This window comes from Battus philenor, unplaced genomic scaffold (assembly GCF_028537555.1).
Source record: "Battus philenor isolate CCGP_79_NKW_IND1 unplaced genomic scaffold, ilBatPhil1.0.hap1 SCAF_1, whole genome shotgun sequence".
Classification (NCBI taxonomy): domain Eukaryota; kingdom Metazoa; phylum Arthropoda; class Insecta; order Lepidoptera; family Papilionidae; genus Battus; species Battus philenor.
In genome coordinates this window covers 6,824,327-6,840,977 of record NW_027181661.1, presented here as the reverse complement: position 1 = coordinate 6,840,977, position 16,651 = coordinate 6,824,327, and the positions used below count along the sequence as shown (strand labels likewise).

At 38.2% G+C, this 16,651-nt stretch overlaps 2 protein-coding genes and 1 non-coding gene across 3 annotated transcripts; 2 read left to right on the top strand and 1 right to left on the bottom strand.

Moving 5' to 3' along the window:
- The first annotated feature begins 6,267 nt into the window (after positions 1-6,267).
- Positions 6,268-6,843, top strand: LOC137929969 (uncharacterized). Its single transcript, XM_068773151.1, has one exon. It carries the CDS (start codon positions 6,268-6,270, stop codon positions 6,841-6,843), a length of 576 nt encoding a protein of 191 aa, XP_068629252.1.
- LOC137929508 (uncharacterized) lies at positions 6,840-7,166 on the top strand. Its single transcript, XM_068772532.1, has one exon. The coding sequence runs from the start codon at positions 6,840-6,842 to the stop codon at positions 7,164-7,166; it is 327 nt and encodes a 108-aa protein (XP_068628633.1).
- A 9,061-nt stretch (positions 7,167-16,227) lies between these two features.
- On the bottom strand, positions 16,228-16,301 carry TRNAI-GAU (transfer RNA isoleucine (anticodon GAU)). The gene has a single exon. It is a non-coding gene; the product is annotated as a tRNA-Ile (tRNA).
- Between the last annotated feature and the right edge of the window lie 350 nt (positions 16,302-16,651).

The window sequence follows — 16,651 nt, the reverse complement described above, 5'->3', positions numbered from 1 at the left end:
CACTCAAAATATATTTTTTTAGTTTGTTCTTCCCATGGGACCTACACAGAGACAATGTAACAATAATAATGTTTTCACAGAATTCTATTATTTACATCCTCGTCTTTTTTCCATCTGAACGTCAACTATTCTTTCTTCTTTTATTCCTCGCATATCTTTTGTTCTTTTTTATGCTTTGTTACGAATTTTACAGGTATATAGTTTCTGTATTACTTTATTTTTCTCTTTTTACTTTCATATTCATTATGCACTGAGTTTAAATTCTAGGTATTTATTTATTTGTACTTTTTATTTTTAGTTATATCATAGTCCCATACAGTTTTAATATCTATCACAGTTTGTTTCGTTATGGTTTTTATTTGTTTATCCAACATGTTTGTTTCTCTTTATACACTCTCATATGACCTTCCTGCAATACTCCAGGAAGGTCCGGCGACTATTTCGACTGTGCACCAACGACGCGATGGTGTCTTCACCGATCTTATCCTGTAACCGCGAGAGAGGGTAGCACATCGGCTACCCTCTGCGTTACTCACTCACACGGTTGACAGACGATCTTATTGTCGGAAAACGCTAGTTAGTGGCTACTTCCAACCGGTTCTATTGAAAATTTATGCACAGGGAGAGGGTGCTATGACCAATAGCTGACGCCAGAGTGAATGATTTGGATCCTATAATTCAGAAACTAGTGTGCAAAGGTTATGGCTGCTATATCGTCCTTCAGTGTCTAAGTTTTATTGATTGTTTCTAGCTGGTTTTCATCATGTCCGCCGATATATGCCCACGGCAAGGCAGAGACCTCCCTTGACTCTTAGGCGTCAGTCCGCCCAGTGGCGGGCTTACCCCTGCTGCGTAATTTTTTCAGAATGTATCGTGCTCAACGACTAAGTTTGATGACAAGGTACCATTTAAAAAATTAAAAGATGTTAATAAAATTTTGTTTCCGGCTTTTTTTTTCAGTATTTCTTTGTCACAATGAGTGAATCTAGTGAAGACATTCCATACATTATAAATTTTATTTGGATAAAGAAGAAATGAAAAGCAAGCCGCGAAAACTTGCGACGTTTATGGACTCCTTGCAGTGCCAAGAAAAGTATTATCCAACGTTGTCATCGTTTCAGCCTAAAAAAGCGCACTGCAAGGCACATACCGCGCCCAAAGGTATCTAAGGGGACGCCACGCTTGGCAGGCGCGTTAGCGATTCCAGCTTGGTATTATGGTACGCAGAGGACACAGCTGCCCATGCTCTGAAAACTTGTTTGTAAGCAGTGGCAATCCTATATTATTAAAATACAAAGTTTGAATTATATTAGATAGTATCCCGGATACCGAACCCGCGACGCACGATCGCAAGTCTTCGTCTACTACCACTGGGCTAATACTGTAGTAGGAGTAGTACAAAGTCGGCTTAAGTCTTTTGAGTTCAAAGATACTACTCGCACTGGTCGCTAAATTACCGATAAAATGAACGCCGTTTTTGTAAGAGTGGACCAAGATCGGCATCTTTATACTTACATCGTAACTGAAGAATTAAAAATTACTCGTAAAATAGTTTTGAGCCATTTGTAAAAACCTGGGTATACGTAAAATATCGTCATTTGTCTAACGCACGAGCCTTCAGAAAAAAATGTAATAAACCGTGTAGTCATTTGTGATTTTTTATTGAGACATAATGAAACCGAATCGTTAAGAAAAGATTATCTGGTGACGAAAAGTGGATCACGTATGGTTAGAAAGACGATTGATCAGGCATCAATGATGTGACAAAATCTGCGTTATTTTACGATCAGGTCATGTGAGTGTATGATGACATTGGCATTGGTTATTATGGGCTTTTACAGCGGTAAAAAGCCAGAATTATCAAATCGGGCCTCTGTTGTCAATGACTAATAAAATTAAAGGAAGAAGTTTGAATAAAAGTGCTTGAAATAATCAATAACAGGGGTGTGATTTTATACCATGCTCTGGACGACACATATGCGCCATAAAAACCCTTACCTTGCACCATGTCTACATAGCTCCATACATTCTACTTTTAATGACGTATAAATTGCGAAAGATGGCACTACTTACCCCATTTTAGGATATGATGTTTTTTCACTCTTCTAACTTTTATAGGAAGCATATGCATTTACACATAAAACAGCACCATGAAATTATAATTTCATCATAAACGAGTGAAACATGCAAATTAGTTTTCATTTTCAGTGCGCTATCTATTGAGATATTGCAACAAGATTTGTTTAATTCTTTACTACCTGCACAGAGTAACTGTCACTATCTGACATCTGTGTGTGTGCTAGATGGCGCAACAGGACAATTTTGATAAGTCAGTGCTGCCAGCTCCAGGAATGCAAAAAGCAACAAATAAAATTTATAAGAACAGTAAAATAGTAATTTCAATCAAATCTATTGTTCAATATTGTTACATTATATGTATGAATATTTTCATAGCATTGAAAAATAGTAATACAACTGCCCTTAAGTTTACAGCAAAATACCATTGTATAAGGAATTTCTAGGAATTGTTAGGTAAATAAAAAGTCAAAATGAAAAGATTCGATCATAATTGTTATTATTGATCACGTTTAACGAATTTGAACTGTACTTATTAGGACCCTGAATAAGTTCTCGCTGTTTTTTTTTTCAAAAAAAAAATATTTAAAATACAATGCTTACAATGACATTACTCAAAGTATTGTCCATCATTAGAGACCACTTTCTCCCATCTCTCTGGTAGCAATTGAAGGCAATCCATGAATCAAGCCATTTTTCGGCTTCTTCAAAAAAATGCGCTGCTCGCTTAAACCGTGCGCCATCGACCGAAACAAGTGGTAATCGGAGGGGGCTATGTCCGATGAATACGGCGGGTGGGGTAGAACTTCCCATTAAAGTGTTTCCAGGTAAGTTTTGATTGGTTTTGCCACATGTGGCCGAGCATTATCATGTAATAAAATCACTTTGTCGTGTCTCTGCTCGTATAGTGGCCGCTTTTCTTTCAGAGCGCGACTCAAACGCATCAACAGAAGTCGATAGCGAGCTCCCGTGATAGTTTCATTAGGTTTAAGCAGCTCATAATAAATTACGCCCCGCTGATCCCACCAAATGCAGAGAATAAGCTTAAAACCATGGATATTTGGTTTAGGCGACGATGTTGATGCGTGACCCGGCATACCCCACGATTTTTTTCGCTATGGGTTGTCGAAGTGAATCCACTTTTCATCCCCAGTGACGATACGGTGCAGAAAACCTTTTCTCTTTTGTCGTTGAAGCAACAATTCACACATGAGAAAACGTCGCTCTACGTCTCTCGGCTTCAACTCATACGGCACCCAATGTCTTTGCTTTTGGATCATTCCTAACGCTTTTAAACGTTTTGAAACTGTTGACGCATCTACTTGTAACGTTTTCCCAAGCTCTACTAACGTCTGACATGGATCTTCTTCAAGCAATGCCTCCAATTCTTTGTCTTAAAATTTTGTCGGTGCTCCAGAATGCTCTTTGTCTTCAAGGACAAAATCATTACTTTTGAAGCGCCTAAACCAGTCTCTGCACGTTGTATTCGACAAAGCATTGTCACCATATGTCTCAACGAGAATTCTGTGTGCTTCTGCTGCAGATTTTTTCTGAATAAAGCAGTGCAATAAAATTCCCCGCAAAAACACTTTATTTGGCACAAAAGTACACATTTTCACAAAAGGCAAATAAATATGTAGTTGACACTGTGGTAAACTCTATTCTACTATAATTTGAGGTTACATATAGTACTATTTTGGTGATTTGTTACCGTACGAAATTCCCGGCACAGAGTGCCGCAACGCCATCTTTCAAAAAACAGCGAGAACGAAAAGAGAAAGGTCCTAATATAATTAAACTATTTATGATGATGCGTGCGTATTACAATGTGTAGCAGTTATTTTGTTATATTGTTAAGATTAAATTTTATATTTTAGCGAACTATAAGTATGTAATGAAGCTTATCACAGAAAAACTATAGTTAAACTACTGTTTGTTCCTGAAATATAATAAATTATTACTTAGTACAATGGCAACACTATCAATTACTATATTTTGTTTCAATCAATGCAATGAAATACTATTGCTGTAACATTCATCGACTATTTATATCTCGCGATCCCGTTTTACACTCTTAGTAAGGATTGCAAAAATAAGTTTGATATCTATTATCGATATTTTTGCGAATGCTACTTATTCTTTATATTTGCACGTAACAAATCAAAAAATCTTTCTTTACTTACATACATAGCTTTCTATTCATTCATCATCTCATTCTTTATATCTTATGTCTATTTATTACATTTTTTGCTATATTCTTTAGGTGTATGTTATTAAATAATATTAAAGAATGGGTGTAAAAATTTACTTGGGCCTATGCTTCTTCTATAATATAGTACAATTTATTTCTGTATTTATTTTATATGGTACATTAACTTAGGTCTAGGTGGCATATAATATATCTTTATAAGAAAAATCAGTTATTCTTATTTAATGCTAGTTTAAATAAAACTATTTTATAACTAATCCTATTTTTTTGTGCAGGTACTCGGAGAATCCCCTGTGCCTCGTGAACATATGGACCAAGACTGTGTCCAACTGAATTTCTTGGAGAACGCGATACGCTACATTTGCGTCCGGGAAGAATATCCGCGTTGTGGAAGCCGTACTACTTTGCGCGTACCTCCTGCTCCATTCGTCAAGCGTGTCCAGCCTAAGCTGTCGTTTAAAAAATGAAATGGGGCACCTCTAGTATTCCGGTCTCTTTTTACATTTCAGGGCCGCATCCTTAGCTAGCCGGTTCGCCCTTTTGTTACTCTCCATCTCTGCATGCGCTGTCAACCAGTACAATTTCAGCTTATTGCCTTTCTCTCTCGCATTAATAATATTCTCTTTTGTTCTGCATGCTAAGGGATGGAGGGTGTCAGATATCGCGACCGTTTCTAGGATTTCATGCATACCCTGTCACGTACATCAATGCCAGCTCTGCCTGGTATACAGTGCAGAAGTTACCCAACTATAGTTTTTTGGTATTTAACGCTACAGCGTCCCGCGAGACGCAGAACGCCGCACCTACTTTGTTATTTATGCACCTGCCGTCGGTGTAAATTGCCAGATCGGTAGCCGCAGTGGCAAGTTAGACCTCTTCCGCACCTTCTTCCAGACATGAGAACCCTACGCCGACTTGAACAGACGGGTGGCGTAGTCTCAGGAAGCTTTCAGGTGTCGCTAGTTCTCGGTCACCCATTTCTCGCCGGGAGTGCCCACGTTTTATCGCGAACAACTCTGCCACCTCCTGAATCGTGAGGTCCAAGGGGAGCGGTCCTGTGGGTTTCCGCGATTTTTCGCGCGAATCCCCACTGCACCTCTTCGAGCTGCCTACGAACCACCAGCTTCCTAGCTGCTGGCGCCCATGCATTCGCCCCATACAATATTATAAGCTCCAGCACCGCCAGATATATTGCCCTGATGACCTCAGAGTTCAGACCCAAGATACCTTACCGGCCCGGCACAGTTGACGATAGAGGCCTTCGGCCTTCTTATAGACATTCTTGACGTGGTTGTTAAACGTCAGTCTATCGTAAATTGTGAGGCCTAAAATCCGTACTTCATTTTAATGGGTTGTCGTATTACCGCTTCCGCTCCCGCATACCATACGGTCACCTTGCGATCACTAAAATAGCTATCGACAAGGTACCGCAGATTCACAGGGCAGCGTGTTTCGGCCAGTCTGCACCTTATAGCAACCCATCAGGTATGCCCCGTGAAGACGAGCGAGATCCGCTTGAGGGACCTCGACAACGCCGCCAGACCGGGCGAGATCGCGAAAGCGGTGGCAGAGGCGGGCGGTTGTTCGGTGGACGACGTTAAATTCGGGGATGTCTACAAACACTTGCATGGGTACCTGCTGGTTGCAGTGCCCGGTCAATGTGGCCCATTCTATCGTGACTACGGGGCGCGTGCATGGGGTTCAGAGAGGGTGGCACCCATGGAACCCAGAACTATACATGAGATGGAGGAGCATGCGATGCTTCGCATGTGGCGAAGCTGGGCACAAGGTAAGAGAGCGCGCATCCGCAAGCAAATGCCCTCTGTGCTCGGACCTTGGGTTGCCCTCCAACCACCGGCTGGGTAAGAGGTGCGGCCCAACGCCCTGTAAGGGCAGGAGGAGTCAAAAGTCTCCGCCTGCGACCACCAGCACGGCGGCCGCAGCCGAAGCTGTCGCAGCGCCGGGCGTAATCTCGGACATGGATGTCGCTTAGACCTCTGTTCCCGCCCTTCAGAGTCCTCCAAGGTAGCCTGAACCATTGCCGGAATGCTCAGCACTTGCTGATGCAGACCGTCGACGAGTTTCAGGTTGCCTTTTCAGTAGTAGCGGAGCCTTATAACGTGCCTGACCACCCTCGTTGGTTCGGCGACGACTCTGGGTCCGTAGCTTTCTACTGGAGGGGTGGAGAGGGTACCACACCCTGCACCTTTTATCTAAAGGAACAGGGCTGCGTTGCAGTTAAATGGGGTCTCTTGGCCATGATAGGCTGCTACGTGTCACCTAGCAGACTTATCGCCGACTACGAGGAGTACCTGGACAGGGTGGCGGACTGCGCTGCGGCCTACCTCCCCTGTCCGTCCATCGTCCTTGGAGACTTCAACACCCACAGCAGGGCGTGGGGGAATACTAGAGACAATCCGAAGGGAGACACCGTTTTGGAGTGGGCGGCCGGACTGGATCTCCGGCTTATCAACAGGGGATCCGTCAGCTCATGCGTGCGCTGGCAGGGGGAGACGGTCGTGTACTTAACATGGCGACTCCCGCTGCAATGCGTATGATATTGGGCTGGCGGGTTGCAGAGGAGGTGGTCACTCTTTCTGACCATCGCCACATCGTCTTCGATGTTGCGATCCGCAGGCCCGTCGCTGACTCCGGCGGCCGTGACAGCAGCACTATGCGACCCTGGTGTTTGAAGCGGCTAGACAAAGACCGGCTGGAGGCCGCCGCCTGCGTTGCCGATTGGCCAAACGCCAAAAAGGTTCTGTCCGAACCGGAGAGGGGAGCGAACTGGTTCCGGGAGTCACTGTACACCCAGCCAGTACACCCGAGCCCAAAGGAGGCGAAGGCTAGCTCCAGAGGAGAAGATGGCCAGACTTTTTGAAAGGATACTAGCCGCCCGATCGGCGGGCATCTGTCTCGCGTCGGTCCCGATATCGCCTACTGCCAGTTTGGCTTCCGTCGGGGGCGTTCGACCGTCGACGCGATAATGCGCGTCCGGGCCTTGTCGGAGCAGGCCGTGTCTCGGGGTGATGAAGCGTTGGCGATAAGCCTCGACATCGTCAATGCTTTCAACTCACTGCCCTGGGATGCGATAAGGGAGGGACTGATCCAGCACGAGGTCCCTCCCTGCCTGCGAGGCGTCATCGTGGGTAGGAATCCCGCATACCCCTATCCTCCCTTCAGAGGCGGGGCATCTTGAACGTCCGGAATATTGTCCCTCCGAAACCAAAAAAAAGGCTACCAGGCGTCATCGAAGGCTCTCTCTGTATCCAATGACACCAGTACCACGATCTCTTTCTCCTCCAATCTAGCTCGTAGGTACTGGGTCAGGTTATACAGGGAATCTTTGGTACATCTTTGTGGCATAAAGTCGTATTGGTGACTACTGATATAGGGTGCAGTGTACCACCGGATTCTTTCCGGTGGTACACTGCACCGAAATTCGAATATTTTGTCCATAACAGGCAAAAGTCCGATTGGCCTATAAGATTTCAGGTACGTATAGTCTTCCTTGTCGGGCTTCCGGAAAGCTATGACAACCACTTCCTTCCACTACGTGGGGAATTGGTTAAGTGCGAGACATCTATTTGTGAGAGCCAAAAATAAGACGAGTTCCACGTCGATCGCCGCCTGACAGATGTACGCCTTGAGATCGTCGGCGCCAGGTGCCTTCTTGGCGTTTGAGATTGACGTTGACCATGGAAGTTCCTCCATCGTAAACGCAGGTTCGTGGGTTTCGCCACAACTTTCCGCGTCGATATCATCGGATTTAACTCTTACAGATCGGTGGTTTGCATTCTCCTCGTCACAACCTCAGAAGTAACTTCAAGGCATGGCTTCTCCATCAGCCGCCGAGATGAATGTCGTGACTGCAACTTCATCTGCTGACATGAACATCATGCCCTCAACTTCTTCAGCCGATACAACCGAATTCGATCAGGTAACACCTTAGAAAAATATTCCGTAGCCTACTTTTAGGTGGTTAGGAAAAAAAAATATTGAAAATATAACGGCGTTCCCTGAGACAACTAAGAGCATTATCTTGGACCATTATGGTACAACAATGATATCACTGAAGCGGCCACCCAGCGCGGTGGCGGCAGTCATTAAACGCGAGCGCCCTATGGGCGGCTTCTTTTTTGAACGTTTTACTCCTAAATAAAACTTATTTCACGTATTTAAAATTTAGAAGCGGCCAGTCAGCGCGGCGCCGTAAGTGCGGTGGTTTAAAACGCAAGCGGCTCCTTTTTCGATCATTTTATTCAACTTAAAATCAACCTTACTACACGTTTTTAAAGTTTATACTCGCGTAAAGCGGTATTGCTATCAAAAGGACGTGCCGACACCCGCCGGCAAGCGTTTGATCAGCAAGCCGACAATTATTGCGAATTCGAATTTGTTACCATGCAATAATGTTAAAAACTTCAATAGCAATTGCAATTGAAATTTTTGTGTGTCAATTGAAACACCTGTCATATTTTCAAAATAATATTTGGATATGAAAAAACTTTCTTGTTATGACGGCAAAGTTAATAGTTATATCCGGGGGGGAAGGGGGTCAGGCTTATAGGGCGCCAGAGTTTTATTGCACACGGGCGCTACACGAGCTAGAGCCGCCTCTGAAAACAAAGTTCTTTTCGTTGGATGTCTGAATATTGTTAATTTTTGAAGCGATTTTAGGTTTATGATTATTTGAGTACGCTAATAATATGATTAAAATATCGTTACGGATATTTAGCCAAAAACAATTTTAAATAAAAGGTTGATTGAATGAATGTTCCCTGTTTTATTTGTAATACATTTCAGTCTACCTTATCCCTATCTCGCATTCTATAAATTTCATAGACATTTTATACATTGGCATTTTATACACTGTTGGTAAGACTGTCGGTAACATGTCGAATAGTTCCTCTGTGATATAGATAACATTTGATGGTTTGTCATTTGTTGACGAATTTCCAGTGGTTTTTGTATGTTTATACAGGGTGTAAAACAAAGGGTTCTCATATATTAGGAAGTGTAACTACTAATGAAAGTGAACAACTTTTCCCAATAAACAAATGTGGGAATCCGATAAAAAAACTATTGGTCTTCCATACAAAAGTGCTTATCAGCTGATTAATTTAGTATGGGACTTCTACAATTTTTTTCGGATTTCGACACTGTCGTGAGGAAAGTTCTTCAGTTTAATGGATAGATATACCCCCCCCCCCCCTTTAAAGTATGGCTACTCTTTCTGTAACACCCTTATCGCAAGATTTTAAGGTTTGTAGTACAATAAAAACTAAATTTACAAAATAATATTTTTTCCCGTTTTATAATGGCAAAATCAATTATTATTCTTAGCCTAGCCTTGTAAAATTCTTAAATCTTTTTCGGAGTATCAATGCAAGTAGCCACTGACTTGTTGCAGTTGGATCTGAAGTGAGATAAATGGGGTAAAATAATCTTCGACAAGGTAACCTTGAAGTTGCACTTATTTTCATTTCTTGTCCCTTTCAGCTACACGCTAGCTCAAGGTCTATAGTCTATAGCTTTCTCTGTTTACAGTTTTACCAAACTTTGCTTTTTTAAATTACTTACAGTACGCCGTACATTTCCTTACCCGAAGTTGCATTTACAATATTCACACTTAAAATACCAAAAATATTAAGCTTTCATAATAAACAAAATAATTATTGATCAAATTGATTATTTTTAAAAAGCATACCTATTCAGTCGCGCACTTCCATTATTTCATATTTTTATAATTCACTAGCTTACTGCCCCGTGGCATCACCCGCGCTAAACCTCAAAAATAAAAGTATTTCAATACATTGTTCAAAAAGAATTCCTTGTTCAACCTATTTTGAATAAATTAATTTTGGATTTTTTTTTATGTAATGGATGTTATTATATATATAAACCTTTCTCTTGAATCACTCTATTTATTAATAAAAACCGCATCAAAATCCGTTACGTAGTTTCTTTAAAGATCTAAGCATACATAGGGACAGACGGCGGATAGCGACTTTGGTTTTTATACTATGTAGTGATAGTGATCAGAGACAAGCTTTTTAAAAATAAACAAATCAATCTAAACTATTTATATTACACTAACCTATCCTATTCATATTACAGAGAATATTTAATACTGGCGTAAGGCAGATAGCTATTATTAATACTGGGAATACTGGACATATCAATATAAAAGTTTATTATTTTAATGATAACGCCATCTGTAGATACAAAACTAGCAATAAAAGATAACTATCACCTTGAGGTAGTTCCTCTCATTAGTGCTGGCGCTGTTTTTGCTCGATTTAGCGAGGTGTCAATTGAAGTATGGAAGGTAACCCTCTATTACGTTAGTATAGTTTCTCTATGACAGTGGTTTCCAGCGCCACCTAAATAAACCTTCAATTATATGCTGGAGTTGTCTATGCTGCCACCTATGTCTGCCTATTACGTCACCGTGTTGCGAAAACTCAAGCGCTATCTATGAGGAGCTTAGCATACTTGTAATGGAGTGACGCTATTCTGGAAAATATAATGTAAAAGTCGCAGACAGCCACATGACTCCACAACGTCCTGACGTCTGCAATAAGTTTAATATATCGGTGAATGTGTATTGTGTTACTGTTTGTGTTTTTGTTAATGGTAAGCCATTAAATACAATAAGTTTTACTAGTCGCTCCGTTCATAAACCTACGAGTGAATTCTTGATGATTTTTTACCACATTTATGCATAACCTTTGTTATTGTAAATAAATATATTAATGTTAAATTTAACAGTTACATAAGCAACCGGTACAGTACTAAATTTGAACTATATAAAGATGGGCGCCGTAGCCTAGATCAGAATACTCTTATGCAGTTAAGTTGAAGGTGAATTTGGGGTTGAGAGTTCGAATCCCTCCAGCGCTAATGTAATGATCCAAGTCAACAGATTTAAATTTAAAAGTTTTTTTCGCCCCTTTTTTAAATGTTTTCACTTCTTAAAGCATCATGTCATTAATTGTCAATAATGAATTTAAGATCAAAGTTCGATCAATATTTTGTTATTGGATTAGATTTTGTTAATTTTACCTTGACTCATAGTTTATTTTACTAAAAATATTTATTTATTTGGCGAAATATTTTACTAGAGGTAGAGGAACGCTAATATTACGTGTTTCTTTTAAACGTATAGCTTAACTAATGACCTACTAAACTTATTTGTTTTTTATTTTTATTTATGTATTCATTAATTGTTTTACGAACACATATCAATGGATTTAACTTATTATTAATTCTTTTTATCTGTTACACGGTATATGGTTTATTCACAGAATTTTCAATAAGACAACTGTGATCTATTTTTAAAATTGATAAAGAATTAAAGTGAGCATTTTTCTTTGTTCGGTAATACCCTTTGCAACATTAAAAATTAATTCAGTACTTCAAATAAAATTTTTTGTCAATGTTCCATTATAACGATATATGAATATTGACTGCGCTCAGAATTAATCCATATTGCGTCTAAAATAGCCGAGTTAACTTCAACGATAAAGCCTGCTTTGACATATTTACTGTGAAACAGTTATGGTGATGAGATCAGAATGTACGTGAAGATGACTATGAAATTATAACTTTTAATTTTATCCTTATTATCTACGCATTCTCAGAGACAAATGAAGCAAAAAGTACAGAACAGTTTTTGTGTTTATTTCTGGGATTTGTAATTTACTTATTAAAACTGTAATTTTAGTATTATTGCAATATTATATTCAAAAAGAGCCGTTTTTGAAATACGTCAACTGGCAAGAAGCCCTCAGAAATAATGGACAATCTACAAAAAGCGTACATCTATATTCATAACAAAGTTTGAATGAATACTGCCTCTATTGTTCAAATGCTTTCTTAAATATTCTAAGAATTATCGGTGACCGTGAAATTTCCCGAGGTAATGTATTTTATCAACGGCTCTATTTTATTATTGGTATCATTTGTATACATTACTAGATATCACATAGGTATAAATCGACAAGTCATTGATTGCTAAGCGAATATTATGCTACGCGACTGCTACGTAAAGTGACTGCTACGCAGAGCGAATGCTTTGCAGAGCGAAGAATACGTTACTAGGAGTGCGTTGCCAGGGTAACAGACAATTCTTAAACAAAATAAAATTGTGATTCATTATTAACGAAATATATTTTATGAAAGTGATTTATAAATAAAAACGATTGAAAGCAAATTTATCTTTTTTTGTTATTTCTATTCTGTACCTTAAAAACTGAACACAGATTAAAGAATAAAGATCGGCGATTGTCCTATGATTATATTATTTTTAAAGATTACATTATATTTAATAACAACTACATGTTGTCACACAAATTAAATGTGTATAAGAGGTTTTAAAAATGATAGTATTTATGAATACCATATGTTAAACATGAGAAGAAACAGGTTTTGTTAGACCGATGGAATCTAATTTGAATAGAAACATTTTTTTATTGATATCTGAGAAAGCGCATAGTTATGAATCAGTTTAATGCGTGTTGAATCTAATAAAACTATTGGCCAATTATGGCAACATACATTACGTTGTTATATTTTTTTGTTTATAACATACGTTAGTTGTAAAAACTTTAAATTTGTGAATATAACGCTTACTTGCTTCCAAATAATGTATGATACACACTATCTGTTTGAAAATCTTACTAATATTCTTGCTTTATTAACTTCTCTGCACTCCTTAAATAACCTTACAATAATCTAAGACGTAGAAATATTAAGTATTTATGACAGAAATGGATAAAGTATTAGGTTAATTTGGATTTATTTTCCTGATGAAAGTCTAATATACGAGTACATCCTATAATAGAATTATCGTTATAGTTAGTATATTTAACTTTGTTTATACGGTACTATTGTACTATGTATTTTAATTTTTTTTTATTTATTATATATACATGAAAGAATTATTGATAAATATTATAATGTAAGTAATAAAATTTAAAATGTCACAGAAGCAAAGGTAACCTGATCACTTCTTTTAGCCACATGTAGCCTTATCATGCAGACCAACATTAAAATAAGTTTGGATAATAAACGACCTTTATTTTACTCGTCACCATGTTTCTCGTTATTTTACGTTTTTTGTTTTGTATTAGAGTCTTTAGTTCTTTGTATAGGAATCACATAATTGACTGAAAAAACTGCATATAAATCTGTTAAATTTCTATTGTTAACAATATATTCCTATTTACATTAATTCGACAGCCTGCATAAATCACTACAAATTTTTTTCAAAAAATTCAAATTTGGAGGCTTATTAAAATTGTTATTTATTGGAAAAGGACAGTTATGTACTATTTAAAAAAATATAGGAAATAAATATGCATAAATAAAAACTAATTTCCCAATGTATGGCTATGCACGAAATCCGAAAACGTCTCGATAAATTGGGAATTTTTTTCATATTTTTATGGCACCATAAAGGTTCTTACAAAGAGAAATAATGCTAAATAAATAGCCGGAATAACATTTGTTTTCCCATTAAATCCACAGAGTATATTAAAATATCTCTAAAGTATTAAAATTACAAACACTTATTTCCTTGAATCAAATGTTAATAATATTACTACGCAAAAGTGCGCTTTAAACTAGTCAGAACCCATTAAAAAGTTTTTATGAGTAATGGCTACGGTGTGTAAGTTTTCTTAAGAATTCCGTGATTGCCGGCCTCCTGTGAAGAAAAATTTCAATCAAATCCTCTTTGAATCATTTTTTATTGATACAAAATGAAAATGAATATTTTCTATGTTACCAAAAAAGAGAATTTGGATTTAATCAGGTTAAGGGAAAGCTAATCGATGGACTGGAAATCATAATCTATAAAAAAAATTCACGACTCGAGAAAAAGCTCTTGTCATTTATTCTTTCACCAGTAAAGGTAAAAGCTTTTAAAATGACAGTAATAATGGCAGACTTGAATTGAAATGCCAAACGCATATCGAGTGACAGTGTAAGCCGAGTTTCTCTCATGAGCTTTTGCCACCAAATACCCAAAACTTTTATCAGCCAGTGCCGAGGCTTCTGAAATACTCCTAGCTTATTTATTTATATGTAGAAATCCAATTCGCGGAAACTGTAAATGTCACCAAGGCAAACAATAATGCCTAAGAAGTAGTCAGCGCTGTAGTGTATTTATGCAGAATGTAGTTAAAACTTTGTAAATAAAACTGAAAGTTTTCCCTTTAGACGTTCATGTGAAATAAGCAGTCATTAAAACTTCTATAAAGCATAGATAGTTCAAAAGTGATTTTCATTTGGATGCTTGTATCCTGTAACAGAGTTTTGTGTTCTTAAATGGTTAATTCAAAAAGATATCCGAGAAATAGTTACACAAATACGATCAGTGGATAAACTTGTCAGGAGAAATAAATTTAAAAGGTCTAATTCTGGAAATGGTAAGTTTTGTTAAACAATTAGAACTGATTTAAACAAAAAACAAATAATGTAAAGATCCCTAATTGATTGGATTAATATAAGCAACGATAGGATGACAAACTGTATTCCCTTTCAGTGTTATCAAATATACGCACGGCCACTGCAAGGTGCAGGCCTCAGCCTAAGTTTGCCACGATGACCGGTCTGCTTCCAGTGACTTTTCCCGACCTTAATTATGTCGTCGGTCTATTTAATGGGTGGCCTACCCAACCCGCGTCTACCGGTTTGTGGTCGTCAATCGAGACCTTTTCGGTCCCAACGGCTATGGCCGGTTACACGAGCGATGTGGTCCATTGCCTCTTTAGACGAGAAATTATTCGTCGGTGAACTAAGTCCACCTACGAGTTTCCTCAATTTTAATTCAACCTTGCAGCGAAACTCTAACCACTGCTCTATACTTAGTCTAGCCATAAATTATACAGATAGTATTTATAATTTCAATAAATATACTCGCACATTTAAATTTCTCTCCCGCAAAGCGAAGTTTTGACGTTATTTCTTGATTTATACGATGGATTTCTATTTATTGTGTAGTTTCTTTATATCAAGTTGCATTGTATATAACTAATTTAGTTTGTTATATTGTGAAAATGTTGACGTTAACAAAACTAGTGGCCCGTATAGTATACCAGTCATAGTCCTAAAGTCCTGTGCTAGCGAGATCGCGCCTGTTGTTAAGTTGTTTGTTTGGCCTATTCCTTGAAACTGGTCGGATCGTTTATTGATTCCAAAAGCTAAATCATCTGTCGAAAAGCTGAGTATTCTGGAGAAGGTTTGGAAAAATTGCACCAGGACAACTCTTAAGTCTGTATGTAGAACAAGTCCGGTCAGGAGTAAAATACTGTAGCCACGTGTGATCGGCGAAGCATCAACTCATAGCTTTGGACAACATACAGTGACGAGCCAATTTGCTGATTAGTAATGATGTTTTGGTGAGAGAACGTTAAGCTTCAAAGCTTGGAGTATCGGCGAAAAGTTGCCAATATATTGGTATTCTATATATATACTGCATTTTGGAGAGTGTGCGTCGGAATTACACTTAATAATTTCTCCATACACTTTCTTCCATTGGACAACACGACGGATTCGTGATAGTCGCACACGGTTGATATACCTTCACTCCCACTGGGCATTTCGCTATTAATTTTATAGTGCGAATAGCCAATGAGTGGAACAACCTACCGGCCTTGTTGTTATTATTACATATACTACAACTTTGGAGTTTAGAGAGAATAGGTTTCTTCTAGGTAGGCATGTACCAACGTAGACCCGCTATAGTTCCATTCTAGAAATTGCCTATAATACAAATTTTAATAGCAAATATAAAAATGCAATGCATTGTTGTTACAGTTCCCCATTTCCGTGTCTCATATGGGTCTTACTACAGTATACAAATAGTTATTTGATACAGTAAAACTATTAAAGAAAAAATAGATAAAAACTTAGATTTATAATTTAAAAATATATGGCACCGACGAGACTCGAACTCGTGATCTTCCGTTTATCAGACGAATGCTTTAACCAACTAAGCTACAGTGCCTGTTAGAATTCAGTTTTAAAAACTTAATATATTTCGTAAAACGTGTACCTTGAAATTAAAAGAAATGTCACTAAAAATGAAGACATTATTAACAAAACCTCAAAAAGTTATTGATTCCATACACGGGTACAATTCGTCAATAAATTGTCAAGCTTTTGTTTTATGACTTAAATCCGAATTATGACTATATACACAAGTAAATACATAAATAAAATTTTACTTCTAACTTACAATTATTTAATGATGCTATTTATGTGAAATAAGAGTATTTTAACAAACAGGATATTTTTAAATTTTCAGGACACTTTTTAGTTGCCCTTCTGTGATGTTTGTAAAAAGAAAATCCGATA

What these genes read in the sequence shown, in the direction of transcription:
- LOC137929969 (XM_068773151.1), top strand. Translation starts at nt 6,268, where the DNA reads ATGTCGCTTAGACCTCTGTTCCCGCCCTTCAGAGTCCTCCAAGGTAGC.
- LOC137929508 (XM_068772532.1), top strand. Translation starts at nt 6,840, where the DNA reads ATGATATTGGGCTGGCGGGTTGCAGAGGAGGTGGTCACTCTTTCTGAC.